Raw genomic sequence first — 11818 nt, forward strand, 5'->3', positions numbered from 1 at the left:
AAATGTAAGGATAAAAAGTGTAAATTCTCCATTAATAAGTTAATTGGCTAAATAATAATTTGCATGGGGCGGCACAATGGTGGTCTGGGTGATGCAGCGTGCCCTGCTAAAGATTTGTGAGCTGTCCAGAGTGTATTCCTGCCTCTCGCCCAATGCATGCTGGGATAGGCTCCAGAACCTCCCACAACCCTGACCAGGATAAACGGGTATAGATAATGAATAGATGAGTGGATTATTTGCATGCAGTTAGATTAAAAACCTTTATTGTAGTACCGCTTACTTGCCACATGGTGACAGTACACAAACACTTTTGGTAGTTGAGTTGAACATTCAGAACAAGAAATAGCTAATAGCAGTGAGTTGACTAAAAACAGTCATTTTGTTCATGTTCACACATTTTTATTTTTTTCTTTATATGAGCTTTTGGTTTTAGTTCTTTCTTCATGAACCTTGGTCCAGAAATGTATGAAATTAACTAATACCACTACAGATAATATACCTTTGCACCTGGGCACTGCAGAGCTGTATGATTACACAAAATTAGCATTCCTCCATTTAATATGGAATTTGTAAAAGTAATTTTGGAAGGTGAATAGCTCTGCTCATTTACTGCTCAGAATGTATTCGGAAAATAATGGCAAATAAAAACACTGATTGGAATAGTTTTGCTCAACACTTTTGCTCTGAGTTGCACTGGTATAACAGTTATTGTCTGTTTATTTCAAGAGGTTTAAGGAAAGGTCTCTGTCACAATGATGTTAGCACCCAATCAGGTATCAGCAAGCAGAGCTTGACTAAAAGCTATTTGGTGTATTTCTACATGTTGTAGTCATGCATTCATGCTTTGCTATAAACTGACCCGTAAACTCTTGCTAGACGCCGCCGGGGACCAGGGGGTGTACCACTAAATTCTTGGCCCTGTGTAAACTGTTTAGTCCAGGACTTGACGCATTTAACATTTTGAATCGTAAGCTCATTGCACTTCACTCCATTTAAAATAGAAAGCGAATGGTCATTTACCAACAGGTTTTACAGGTTTTACCCGTCTTATGATATTCCTATATACGGTCTATGGTCCATTGTTGATAGCTAACGCTGGATGTACATTGAGATTCGTGCGTGCACGTATACGCAAGAGCAGTAGATTACCGATCTAATGAATATGGATCAAGGCACGAGCCAGCTGTTGTTCCAGTCCGGCTAATCGAGTGCTGCTCTGTAGCTCTGGGAGCCTACCCCCAATGCCCCGAAAGAGCCGCTTCTTTATCTGTAACTGAATCTGCACCCATTAAACATGAGGCGGTGTAGTTGAAAAAAAAAAACATATTGGGTTGACCTTGTGTTTCTTCGGGCTGATTATACTTTTTATGCATTCTTTTTACAATCTGGATGGCAAGATCACACGGAGAGCGTTATCTATTTTATTCGAAATCAGCGTCCCGTTCTGCCCGTTTTTCTGAGCTATGGTAGCCAGCTAGCTACTTCTGTCGCTTGAAGCTAACCAGTTGGTTTACCAGTTTTTAATTATTCGTGTTCTTCGGAACTAGCCAGAATCAGATGCCAGAATCTACCGGAGAGCCAACGTTATCCAGCCGCTGGATTAAGAGAGGCTGAAACATTTGTTAGCTGGCTAGCTAACGTTGGAAGCTAGTCGAAGCGTGGAGACGCAATATTTATAGCTGCTAGCTAGCTGTCAAATTTAACTACACCCTGTGGTGTTTGTGTGTCAACATCTGGAGACGGAAAAAATTCTGATGGCAAACGAGCCGATCATATTGAACGTGTATGATATGGTAAGTACCAAACTTAGCTCCGCAATTTTCTTCGTACCGAACTTACCAAGCAATTTCCTACTTTTCTGACTAACGGTAATGTTGAACAAAGTATTTATCCCCGCTACCTAGTTAGTAAACTATGGGCTCGATGAACTGGGAAGAATGATTAGCTAACGTTAATATAACGTTGGAATATGAAACGTATATATATATATATATATATATATATATATATATATATATATATATATATATATATATATATATATTAGTAACGTGGATACTACAAATAGCCTACTAGAAAGATATAAGTTGGTTATCTAGCTACCCAGTTTGCTAAATGCCACTTAGCACACCCTGCAGCGTCATCACCTAACAAGCTAAAGCATGAATCAAGCCGCTATGCCCCGAAACTGTGATACCATCCAGCGGTGTAGCTGCCAAGTAGAGGAAAGGTAGGCTATTTGTGCTATCAAAGTCAGTTTAAATCAAATTCACAGGAGCTTTAAATGTGACTAATACATCTTCATGAAATGAAAATGTTAAAATACTTTAAACAAACAGAATGCACTTGTAATAAGTTTGCAACGAGTATTGTGAAAAATCTGAGTAGTTATTGTTGTCCAAATTGACAAGCACTGCTTTGCATGAAACGGATAGGACCATAGTCATTACAGGTTTTTTTTTTTTAAACAGATAAATTCACACTTAATAGTACTCGTTAGCTGACTGCACAGATCAGAGAGTGACCTTGCCATTTCTCAGTCACTTTGACACAGCTCAACGGTTAAGGAAGGAATATTCTATAAAACAAATTCAGGATAAGGAGTCAAGAACATGGGTGTAGAGTACTATAGGATGACTTGGAAATGAATCGGGTAACCAACAACTTTTCAAGCCTAGAAAAACGGCATCTGATTGGCTTTCCTTTATATTCAGTTTAAATGTCCCACTCTGTGTCCATTACCCCCTTTCCTTGTATGGTATTTAAAATCACTCACTCTAGCCTAAGAAATATGATATAATATTAAATTAGTCCCAGAGGTTAGTTCTGCTTCTGCATATTCAGGACTATGTTTTAACCATTAACCATGTTCATAGTTGCAGGCTGTGATGATGCTGTGGCCTTGTCTTCAGAACTGTAGCTTCTGGGAATAATAATTTATAAGTTTGTGTACGTAGTATGAAATAACTACAAAATTTAATCAGTCTCATTTCCATAATGGAAAACATGTATTTAAACATCTGCTAAGCTCACTTATTTTATTGTTGTACTGTAGGCTATGTGGTAAATCAGTATAACCAATATTAACATCCCTTTGTGCATGTATGTTTGTAGAAGAATCAGGGTTTGGAAATAGTACTATATGAGTGTGTTTCTTTTGGTTTTGATTTTAAAAAATTTGATTTTATTATTTCACAGGAATAAAAACAAAAATAAAAAAATGTTTAAAATGAACAAACCTAGTCTTAGGCCCAACTCAGCCAATCTGATTTTCAGTGAGTTCCATAATGCGTTGATTCATTATGATTTGTGATGCATCAATTTTAAGGTGGCGATTCACCTGCATAAATTTGGAATATTAGTCTCAATTGTAACTGATTATAATAACAATTTCAGTTAGGCTGTACGCTCATATTTTTGGCCAAAATAAAATGCATATGCTTTGTGTGCAAAAAAGGGGTACGGGTAAAAGTGACTGTCATTTTCGAATCAGTAATTCAGAGTTCTGTATTTTTGGTAGTTGTTGGCTGCTACTTTGCCACAGTAGGCTTTAATCACAGAATATGTTGGTCCTTAAAGAAACTGAAGGTTTTTTATAAAAACTGAAATATGCCACTTCTTGAAAATAAATGTGCTGACAACTTAAAGCTTGATGTATTGCTTTTATTCATTTATCCATATTTCACTAATCCTGAGTAAATCAGTTCTTCCAGCTGCAATTGTGCATTCACTGTATAAAAAAAGTCAAATTCTTTGAATCATATCAAAATAATCAAATCAAATCGAATCTTGGTGAAATTGAAGATTTCATGGTGCACTGATTTGTTTCATAAAGAATTGTTATAAAATTGAATTGTTGTGAGATCAGAGATTTACACTCCTGTGAACTAGCGAAACTTTAATGCATATTTTTGTAAAATCTGAGATTTTCTTATTCTCTTATCCTGAAAATAATGAAAAGTTCCGCAGTATGAGATGATGAATCCCTCCCTGGTTCCAATAGTGCAAGGTACAGTAAGTATGCTGTCATCACTTCAAAAAATGATGGCGACAACACTTCCTATGGTTGAATTTTCATTAATGAATGAATGAATGAATGAATTAATTTATTTATTAATTTATTTATTTATTTAGTCATTGCCCTCACAGGAAGTAATCTTATAACACAGTATTTATTAATTCTCAGTCTTTTTAATGTTTTGATTAAACCTTTTGGCCAGTTTTTACTTGAAGTTTTAGGGTGTTATACGTAAATTAATGGAGAGGACAATGCTGATATTACGAAGGGAATGTCACCTCCATTTTCTGTTTTTGATTTGGCAGCACCAAAGTGTCCAACTGAGACACTGCCCTAATTGTATAATTCCATAAGCTCATACAATGAAATGCTTCATCTTTTTGAGATGGTTTTTCTTTTGAAATAGCTTTAAAATGTCTTTCAAATAATGTGTTTACATTTTCATGCGTTTGAAACTTAGCTGAAATTGAGGTACATGCATACAAACTCACTGCTGATTTCATGATGTGTGGTCTTTCAGCAAGTACCACAATGTTTCCTGGAGAGAGTAGAAATGAACTGCAGGACCATCAGATGAGTTTCCTAGCAGAGCATTTGGCATTAAGATGTGACGTGCTATACTGGTGGGAGGGAGAGAAAGAGAGAGGGAGAGAGAGCAAGAGAGAGATGGAGTGGGAGAAAGAGAGAGAGTGAGGGAGAGAGAGTGAGTCCAGTAAAGCAGTTAGATCTGCTGTCTGCTGCTAGGTGTGATCTAGAGCGACAGTCCAGTAAAGCAATCTGATCTGTTTCACTCAGTTGCTGGTTATGTTAGCAGGGTTCCCACCCAGGGCTCCTGTGATCAATCTGCTGAGGAAATGGGGTTCAGGGAAGAGTCTGCTGTGCACTGGTCTTCAGCCCAGCTTCTCATCCTGTCTCTACCTATCATAACCAGCCTGTCATCCTGTCTCCGCCTATCATAACCAGCCTGTCATCCTGTCTCCACCTATCATAACCAGCCTCTCATCCTGTCTCCACCTATCATAACCAGCCTTTCATCCCGTCTCCATCTATCATTCATTGTCACATTGTCACTGTAACACGCTTCTGCAGTATCCAGGCTGAAAGTGATACCTTGAGTGTTATCGTGCTCTCAGTTTTCTTTCCTTCCAGTTGAATGCAGCCATTGTTCCTCTGCAGATTTACTGAATGCTCACACCAGTACATCTGCTGTGTGTTAATGTCAGAAGGAAAGTCTACTTTGTGTTAACGTCAGAAGGGGGCTTGACCTTTTGGAAATAACACATTTCTGGGATTCAGGACAAAAGTGGGAAACTAAACGTCCTGTGCCGAGCAGGCTAGTTGAAACTACTGTATGAGCACTGAGCTAACAGCACCTATGCATTGGCTGTGTGGATGATCACCATTAGCAGTCAGCCCAGAGAGCAGTGATGCAGTCTCTCAGTAATAGCTCTGCTGTCCTGTCATATCCATCCTCTCCTGCGGTTCACTTTACATCGACCCTCAATCCCACAATGCACTGCATTCACTCATCGCAGAAGTTGAACACAGCCCCACAGATACTAATTCATGGCTGAAGATGTTTACCTCAATGGAATTTAATGTTAAATGTAGAATCTCCAGACAGACTGTATTCCCTTCTCATGTGGAATGGTGTAGCTTGGCTCTGAGCATCAGCAGCTTTTTTGTATTTTCATGTAAGTGCTGGGGGTCCTGCACTACGTTACTACTTCCCACTGAGGATCCTGCTTCAGTTCATGTTGAAGTCACCAGGAGGCTCACTGCACATGCTACTCATCATTTACAATGAGTGTCTGATGGTTTTCACTTCGTTTCAGCAACAGTGATACATTTTGAGCCATTGATCCGCTAATGAGTTCACGCACCTTGTTCTCAAGGCTTTAATTGGCTGCTCATTGAAAGGAAAACCAGCTTCCTAGCAGAGCATTTGGCTTTACTGAAGAAGCTCCCTGAATGACCGTGTTTGTAGGTGTTGATCTGGTATGGTGGCGGTATAGGGTCGGTGTGATTCTGCTCTTCTGCTTTTCAGTACTGGATCAATGAGTTCACCAGCTCTCTGGGCATCGGAGTCTTTCACTCTGGGATCGAAGTCTACGGCAGAGGTAAGACCGCCTATACTCTGAGTCACAGAAATGAACTGAAGCAGTGAAACCAAACCACCCATCTGCCATTTTTTGGCAGTTTGGCTGGCTGGTGTGATGGTGCTTTCTTTTGGCAGCTTGCCTGGCTGGTGCGATGGTGCTTTTTTTGGCAGAGTTTGCCTGGCTGGTGAGATTGTGCTTTTTTGGCAGAGTTTGCCTATGGAGGACATCCGTACCCATTCTCAGGGATCTTCGAGATCACACCGGGCGACGCCACAGAGCTCGGGGAGACTTTCAAATTCAAGTGAGTCCCCAGACAGTCTGTTCTCAGGTATATTTCTGTCTATGTGTTCTGCCCCCCCTTCCCCCACACACTTTTAAAGAGTCCTATTGTGTGCAGGTGTACAGGTGGGTGGGTGGTGGTCCCACAGTGCTGATGTTGTTGGGGTGGAGGAGTACAGATGGGTGGGGTGGTTGGGGTGAAACTAAGTCCAAACCCTTTAAATCCCAGCTGTGACCAAGGGCCTACGCTGGTCTATGTAGCTGGATAATACAGCACGGAGCAGTTATGCAGGCAGGCAGCCTGCATCATCTGCGCAGCTCCTTACTGCACTCATTCGGGAAAGCGTTTGATATATTTGATATTTTAATTTGTTTAATAGATCAGAAACACCCCCCCCCCCCCCATCAGTTTCATCCTCACCTGGCTCAGCGCTTTCTTCGTGAATGAGAGCACTGCTGGCAGGAGGAGCTTTATATGAGCCTCTCAAAGCATTAAAGATTAAATGTGTAAATCCAAAAAAAGAGTCAGCAGAGGCAGGTATGTCGGCCTTCTCCACTGAGAAACACTGAAAAATGTACATTTTGTGGTGATTTTTCCTATAATCCCTGTCCCTCTCTCAGAGAGTCCATTGTGCTGGGCAGCACAGATTTCACAGAAGAGGATGTGGAGCGTATTGTAGAGGAGATGGGAAAGGAATACAAAGGGAACGCCTACCACCTCATGCACAAAAACTGCAACCACTTCTCCTCTGCTCTCTCAGAGGTAAGTGTACACAGCTCCTGTGTCTGTGCTGTACCACTCTGCCTGTGCTGTGCAGTTTGTACCACACTGCCTCTGCTGCGGTCTGTACCACAGTGCCTGTGTACAAGGGTGTACAATTCACACTTTTTGCAAAGTTATACCTATTGTAGCTCTCTTGCAGGAATGTTGTAAAGCGCTTGTCTCTGAGTTTTGTAATGCACTTGTTGTAAGTCGCTCTGGATAAGAGCGTCTGCTAAGAACCTATAATGTAATGTAATGCCTGTACTGCGGTCTTTATCTAACCGTCTGTTATCTTTGATTACCGATACAGATATGGGACAAAATATGTCATTTTTCCCTCTCTGGTGTGTCCTCAGATCCTGTGCGGGAGGGAGATCCCGCGCTGGGTGAACCGGCTGGCCTACTTCAGCTCCTGCGTGCCCTTCCTGCAGAGCTGCCTGCCCAAGGAGTGGCTCACCCCGGCCGCCCTGCAGTCCAGCGTCAGCCAGGAGCTCCAGAGCGAGCTGGAGGAGGCCGAGGATGCTGCTGCCTCCGCCTCCCTGCCTTCCTGCTCCGCCTCGCCACTGCCCAGGGCCAAGCGGCAGTCGCGCAGATAGGCCCCACCCCTGCCCGCTGATTGGACTTGCTGCACTCTCCTGTAACGACTGGCCGGCCACCTCTGGCAATAGACCCCGCCCGGTTGTGCCAGCCAGCTGCAATAAGCCCCTTCACTCAGACTGAATGTTCCGGTCTGCGTGTGGCCTCAGTGCTGGAGCGATGGGCTCCCAGGACCCTACTTTTATAAAAATGTAAATCTGAAACTGTTTCTTTTTAATATTGTTGTTTTTATTATTCTTTCTTGGCCTTTTTTTCCCCTTGTACATACTCAGGATACGTAGTCCAGTTTTAACTCCTGTTTACTGACAGTGTTTTGCCTTGTTTGTACACTTTGTGTAGTTTTTTTGTTTGTTTTTTTTTTCTAATGCATTAGTCATTTGATAGCTTTTTCAATGATGCACATGGTGCATTTTAAAACTTTCCTAAAAAGTAAATGAGGTTTTGTTTACAGCCTGCACGTGCGTGCGTGAATGTGCTTATGCTTATGCTTGTCCGTGTGCGTGTGTATGTATGTGTGTGTATGTGTGTGTGTGCGTGTGCGTGCGTGTGTGCCTACATGCGAGTGTGTGTGTATGCATGTGTGTGTGGGATAATAACCGAAAAGCTGCCATCAGGGATGGACACTGCCACCCTTTTCTTAGAACTCACAGCTGATGTCCCCCACTTTGGTGGTTGTGTCTGTGATTGACAGCTGTCCCTGGAGCATTGCACTGTGCCCTGAGGTTTACCTGCCTCACTGCTGTGGGCTGTGCGCTGTGGCAACGGTAGAGCGAGTCATCACACAACCAAAAATGGCCATGCTGCCATAAGCTCTCAGTGCTTCACCGATTTAAACCAATTAATTTGTTCTGCTGTGAACGTCAAACTCTTTTGATTGGTCTAAGTCAGTGATTGACAGCTGACTGTAGCTCCTTGTTATGTGGTCTCCCGTCTCTGTCGCGCACTTTCTGAGGTTTACCTGTCATGTCTGACTGCGCTGACCAGTCAGATCCATGGTACACTTAAGGACTGACTCCAGACATTTTACACCATAGGTTTTAGTCTCCTGTGTAGCGGAAACCTGTTTGTACCCTGTTTTAAAATGATTAAATTAAATATTGAACATGTAATGTGCCGGACCTGTTTTTGGGTGGTCAGTAACTACTTCCTCTGTCTGTAAATAAGCGGTACTGACTGTGCTGGCTGTAACCCTGTGTTCACACAGCCAGAAATTTGGTTGACCAGTTGCTGGAAGTCCATTCATTCTCCATTTAGCTGAGCAACATCCAGCAACCCGAGCAACTGGGCAACTGACAGGGCGTTCACACAGCAAGCAACTCGGTTGATGGGTTACTCAAGTTTACTGGGCTTCCCGTTGTATCCTCTTTAGCGGTCTAGGAAGTAGGAAGGTGGTAGGAAGAGAAGTGGCGGCGTCATCAAAGACGTATATTTGCCATATAGCCACATATCATCTCCCTTTGTTTCTATACTTACGTCAGGACACTGATAAATATCTGTTACTGCTTTCTCGTTAGCCATATATCTCTATATCTCTCTCACTAGTTAGCCACCTAGCTAGCAACCTCTCTACCTCCCTCACTAGCTAGCTAGCAAGCAAGTTGAAACTACCGTCCAAGCGTCATTTTCAGACATTTATCGCTGTACTGTTTCTTAAAAAACGTATGACACCAGGTGCAATTGTACCATAAAGACAAGTTGTTTGTTCATTTTTCTCACTGTGCGGAGGAATAATTGAAATGGTGAAATGGTATCATATCGGTTGGAGAAATAGGAAGCCTGAAACTCTAATCGGCTGCTGACGGGCGATGCCTGCAAAAAAGTTAAACTGTGCGCAACATTTTTTGTGCAACTTTATTAGATATTGTGTATGCTTACTGACTTGTTCCTTTTGACACCAATTCTTTCCTTAACCCTTCTAGTTTGTTTGCCCTGTAATTTTGTGTGTCTGACCATACGCGTTCATAAAAAATTTCGAATCTGACCTAGCCCCTCTGCTTTGTTTGCTGATTGGATTCTGTGTTTGACCATTTGCTCATTCTCAGCCTCGACTCTCGTGTTGCCTTCTGCTCACTGTATAGTTCTCTGGTTAGTTAGTGTGTTCCCAGCTGGACTACAACTCCTTCCATCTGGACACTACTTTGTTATTTTCCTTTGTTATTTTCCCTTTATTAATTTGGAAGGTACTCTGGGTGCAGTTTTAACTGACCGTTGGGTGTACGCTATTTGGACTTTTGGTTTCAGGCTACCAATTAATTGTCCTAAGCTCAGCATTCAAAGCCACCTCGTGCCCAGTATCCTTCAAAGACTAGCCTGTATTTTGTTAGATTTCTGTAGGCAGATAGGGACCAGGGTTGCTGGTTGGTTAGCAGTATATTTCCCTTACAAATTCACTACTCATTTCCCTTATCATTCATCCTGTTATGGTCTGACCCTAGACCAGGTCTTAACACAAAGGCACAGGCTCATTTAGAGATGTGGAACCTCACATTGTGCCATTGTTCCCCTGTCTGTGGTGAAGCCCCCCCACCCCCCACCTGTCAGGATATTTAGGCCTAAAATGGGTTTTTAAATGTCCCATCTTATACCAATCAGTGTCAGTACTGTACACCTCTTGGCCAATGGGAACAAGGCAAGCAGCCATAGTGTGTAGTATTCGAAGGCCTGAGTAATTTAGCTAAATCTGCCTGAACTGCAGAATTAGTGGCCAAAGCCATTTTCGTCAGCATGAAAGTAGCAACTGTAAACCCACCATGGTTAAGAAATGTAAAATATGTAGCTCTGTGAGGAATGATTTCAGACATACATCCATACAAAAAGGCACTTAAAATTCACTTCTAAGAATGTAGGTGTGAGTACACGTGGACTGATTCACTTTTTCCAGTATGGTCTTCCACGTGTACTCACACCTGCATTCTTAGAAGTGAATTTTAAGTGCTTTTTTACTTTGCTGAAAAGTGTACATTAAGCACATATACTGACAAATGGCAATTACATGGAAAGTATTTTTAAATGTTCACAAATTAGTTCACCCAAAAAGAAAACCAAACGGTAATAATCTGGATGGTATATTGAGTAGAATAACAAGAAAACAAGAATGTACATGGCATAAGAGAAATTTGAGAAATTAATTATGAGAAATGTCCATCAACTAGCTAGTAAATATATACATACTAATTAAAATTAAAATGAACTCCAATATGCAAAATATTTATACTTAAAAAATATTTATAATGCAACAACAAATTTGAACTGAAAATATAACTTCCTTGATCCTTTCTTGAAACTAGGATGAGTTGCATGAAGCAACCAGAGGTGACAGTCCTGGGGTGGGGTGATGAGCTAGAGTGGAGGACATGCTTTGCTGATTGCCTTCCATTCCTATTTCTCATTCCCATCAAATTCCCATCTCACATTCCCATCTCACATTCCCATCTCAAATTCTTATTTCTCATTCCCATCTCAAATTCCTATCTCTCATTCCCATCTCAAATTCCTATCTCCTATTCCCATCTCAAATTCCTATCTCCCATTCCCATCTTAAATTCTCTTCTCCCATTCCCTTCTCAAATTCCCATCTCCCATTCCCTTCTCAAATTCCCATCTCCAATTTCCATTTCCTATTCTCCTCTCAAATTCCCATCTCCCATTTCCATTTCCTATTTGCATCTCAAATTCCCCTTTCAAATTTCCTTCTCCCACTGTCATCTCTGATTCCCATCTCCCATTCTTATCTCTAATTCCCATCTCATTCTTCTGTAATTCCCACCTCTCCTTTTTACGAACACTCTAGCAGTGGTTTGATGGTCCTAGGCCCTATTGTCTGGGAGCTATTGAACTTTGAAAGCGTTAGCCGGCTGCATTTTTTTCCGATCGGCGGCTTAAAGTCAGGTTTGGAAATATTCGTGTAAAATCGCACGGGATCGTAGCGCCCGAAGCATAGGCTCTGCTTCTCGGGGCCGCTGTCTGTGAACACTCTAGCAGTGGTTTGATGGTCCTAGGCCCTATTGTCTGGGAGCTATTGAACATTGAAAGCGTTAGCCGGCTGCATTTTTTTCCGGT

The 11818-nt window shown here is 41.8% G+C and overlaps 1 protein-coding gene across 1 annotated transcript; it reads left to right on the plus strand.

Annotated features, from left to right (window-relative positions):
• The first annotated feature begins 1183 nt into the window (after positions 1–1183).
• desi2 (desumoylating isopeptidase 2) lies at positions 1184–8868 on the plus strand. The gene is made up of 5 exons (XM_064317502.1): positions 1184–1793; positions 6066–6138; positions 6328–6421; positions 7021–7162; positions 7519–8868. The coding sequence occupies exons 1-5, from the start codon at positions 1755–1757 to the stop codon at positions 7756–7758; spliced, it is 588 nt and encodes a 195-aa protein (XP_064173572.1). The 5' UTR covers positions 1184–1754; the 3' UTR covers positions 7759–8868.
• The last annotated feature ends 2950 nt before the right edge of the window (positions 8869–11818 follow it).

This window comes from Anguilla rostrata, chromosome 18, assembly GCF_018555375.3.
Source record: "Anguilla rostrata isolate EN2019 chromosome 18, ASM1855537v3, whole genome shotgun sequence".
Lineage (NCBI taxonomy): Eukaryota > Metazoa > Chordata > Actinopteri > Anguilliformes > Anguillidae > Anguilla > Anguilla rostrata.

Excerpts from the sequence above, each read along its gene's own strand:
- desi2 (XM_064317502.1), top strand. The coding sequence starts at position 1,755 with ATGGCAAACGAGCCGATCATATTGAACGTGTATGATATG. Across the intron at positions 1,794-6,065 it reads TATTGAACGTGTATGATATG|TACTGGATCAATGAGTTCAC; the intron begins GTAAGTACCAAA and ends TCTGCTTTTCAG. Across the intron at positions 7,163-7,518 it reads TCTCCTCTGCTCTCTCAGAG|ATCCTGTGCGGGAGGGAGAT; the intron begins GTAAGTGTACAC and ends GTGTGTCCTCAG.